The sequence below is a fragment of the Micropterus dolomieu genome, linkage group LG21, assembly GCF_021292245.1.
Source record: "Micropterus dolomieu isolate WLL.071019.BEF.003 ecotype Adirondacks linkage group LG21, ASM2129224v1, whole genome shotgun sequence".
Classification (NCBI taxonomy): domain Eukaryota; kingdom Metazoa; phylum Chordata; class Actinopteri; order Centrarchiformes; family Centrarchidae; genus Micropterus; species Micropterus dolomieu.
In genome coordinates, this window is record NC_060170.1 from 8,090,131 (window position 1) to 8,092,096 (window position 1,966).

The 1,966-nt window shown below is 41.7% G+C and overlaps 1 protein-coding gene across 4 annotated transcripts in view; it reads left to right on the plus strand.

Annotated features, from left to right (window-relative positions):
* The window catches only part of fras1 (Fraser extracellular matrix complex subunit 1), a 257,602-nt gene that overhangs the window by 146,750 nt on the left and 108,886 nt on the right, over positions 1–1,966 (plus strand). For all 4 annotated transcript variants that reach the window (XM_046034200.1, XM_046034201.1, XM_046034202.1 and 1 more), the window contains one exon: positions 75–221. In XM_046034200.1, coding sequence (XP_045890156.1) covers positions 75–221 — 147 coding nt within the window. The remainder of the gene's footprint in view (positions 1–74; positions 222–1,966) is intronic.

Sequence of the window (1,966 nt, forward strand, 5' to 3'; positions counted from 1 at the left end):
CCCCCCCCCCCCCCCCCCCCCTCCTCCCTCTCTTCCCTCTCCTCCCTCTCCTCCCTGTGTCCTCAACCTCCAAGCATGCCACCCGTCCTGCCAATCTTGCTCCGGGCCCTCCCAAGCCGACTGCACCTCCTGCCCCTCGCTGGCCTCGCTACAGAGCGGCTACTGCAGGATGAGCTGCCAAGAAGGGCATTTCCTCAACGCCGTCACTGGAGAGTGCCTCAGTAAGTCACCCTGTGTGTAAATGTGTGTCTGTATTTGGGTGTGTGGATGGTGTCTTGCACATTTGTATGCCATTTGTGCAAAGCTTTCATCTCACACTCTGTCATAAGTGCTTGTATTTTTAACCAGAGTGCCCCCCGTGGGAATAGAACTACCAACTCTGCCAGGGTTAGTGCCTTGCTCTGCCCGCTGAGCTTTGCTTGATCACACATGCAGAGACGTAACAAGTTTTGTAGATGTGCGTGTAGCTCCAATAACCTGCATTATGCATGAGATATGCCAACCATCTTTGTAAAATAGATGCTTTACTTAAAAGCTCCTGCCATCTGTTTCTTTTGAATTGTTGGGTCTAAAATGATGTGCAGAACTGCACGCTGAAGTAACGAGTCACCGTTTTGTGTGTGTTTGCTGAAATCTCTGCAAAGAACGAAGAGTGGGGTAAAGACAGCAGCTGATCAAAAGACAAGATTTGTTCGCATATAAAAGGGTCCATAGTGGAAGAATCCACATGTCCACTTATTTCTAGTGGAGTAGATTAAAAATTTTAAATGAATATTGTTGGATTTGGTGTTGAATTTTATATTTTGGCACACAAGTCAATCCTTTTTTCTAAGCACTTTCCAAATAATTACAGAAATCACAGCCCATCATCACAGCTGGACATCCTGATTCACTCTCACCTACCTAAAATCACTGATATCGGCCGAGTCAGACCAGTTGGCAGGATTAGAACCATAATGCTTTCATTATCTACTGTAATTTGAATTATAGCAGCTGCTGCAGTCAGCCGTCTGCAGATAAACTAGAGAATGGAATTATATGGCATCTAAAAAAGTTTTCCAATAGACAGACTTTGGTGACTGACAGTAAAAGTTAAAGTTTTGGATAGACATAAAACTGGGTGAATCATTGAATCACAGGTGAAAGCCTGTGTACGTAAACATTTAAGCAGAGAAGTTTATTACCAGTCCCAAGGTGCATTTCAATAATACAAATGTGATCACTGGGCCTTATTTTCTGTTTTGTGCATCGCTAACAATGAGCTGTAAGATTACACTTTGTAGAAATTATATTTACTGCTATTTTGTTCCCAGTTTGCTATACCGAAGCGTATGCTGCAAATCTGATTGGCTTCTTCTCCATAACAATTCAAAAAAAGAAAACAGTTGAAGTTCATAGGTATTGTAGTAGCCATACCATACTAATGAAAAAAATTTTAATAATTAGAACTAATAGCAATAACATAAACCTACAGAAACTTTGGAGTAAATCTTGTGTTTCTACAGTGGGGGAAAAAAGTATTTGACCCCTTGCTGATTTTGCAGGTTTGCCCACTTACAAAGAATGCAACAATCTATAATTTTAATCATATGTACATTCTAACAGTGAAAGACAGAATCCCAAAGAAAATTCCAGAAAATCACATCATATGAATTTATAAAAATTGATAACCATCTGATGAGGAAAAACAAGTATATGACCCCCTGGACAAACAGCAAGTATTCTGGCTCCTACAAGCCAGTTAGTCTTTCTTTAAGACACAGCCCCAATCCCAACCAATTATCTACATCAAATACACCTGCCTCACCTTGTTACCTGTATAAAAGACACCTGTCAACACCCAAACAACCAGCATCCAACATCACCACCATGGGCAAGACCAAAGAGCTTTCTACGGACATCAGGGACAAGATTGTTGATCTGCACAAGGCTGGGATGGGCTACAAGAGAATCGGAAAGCAACTTG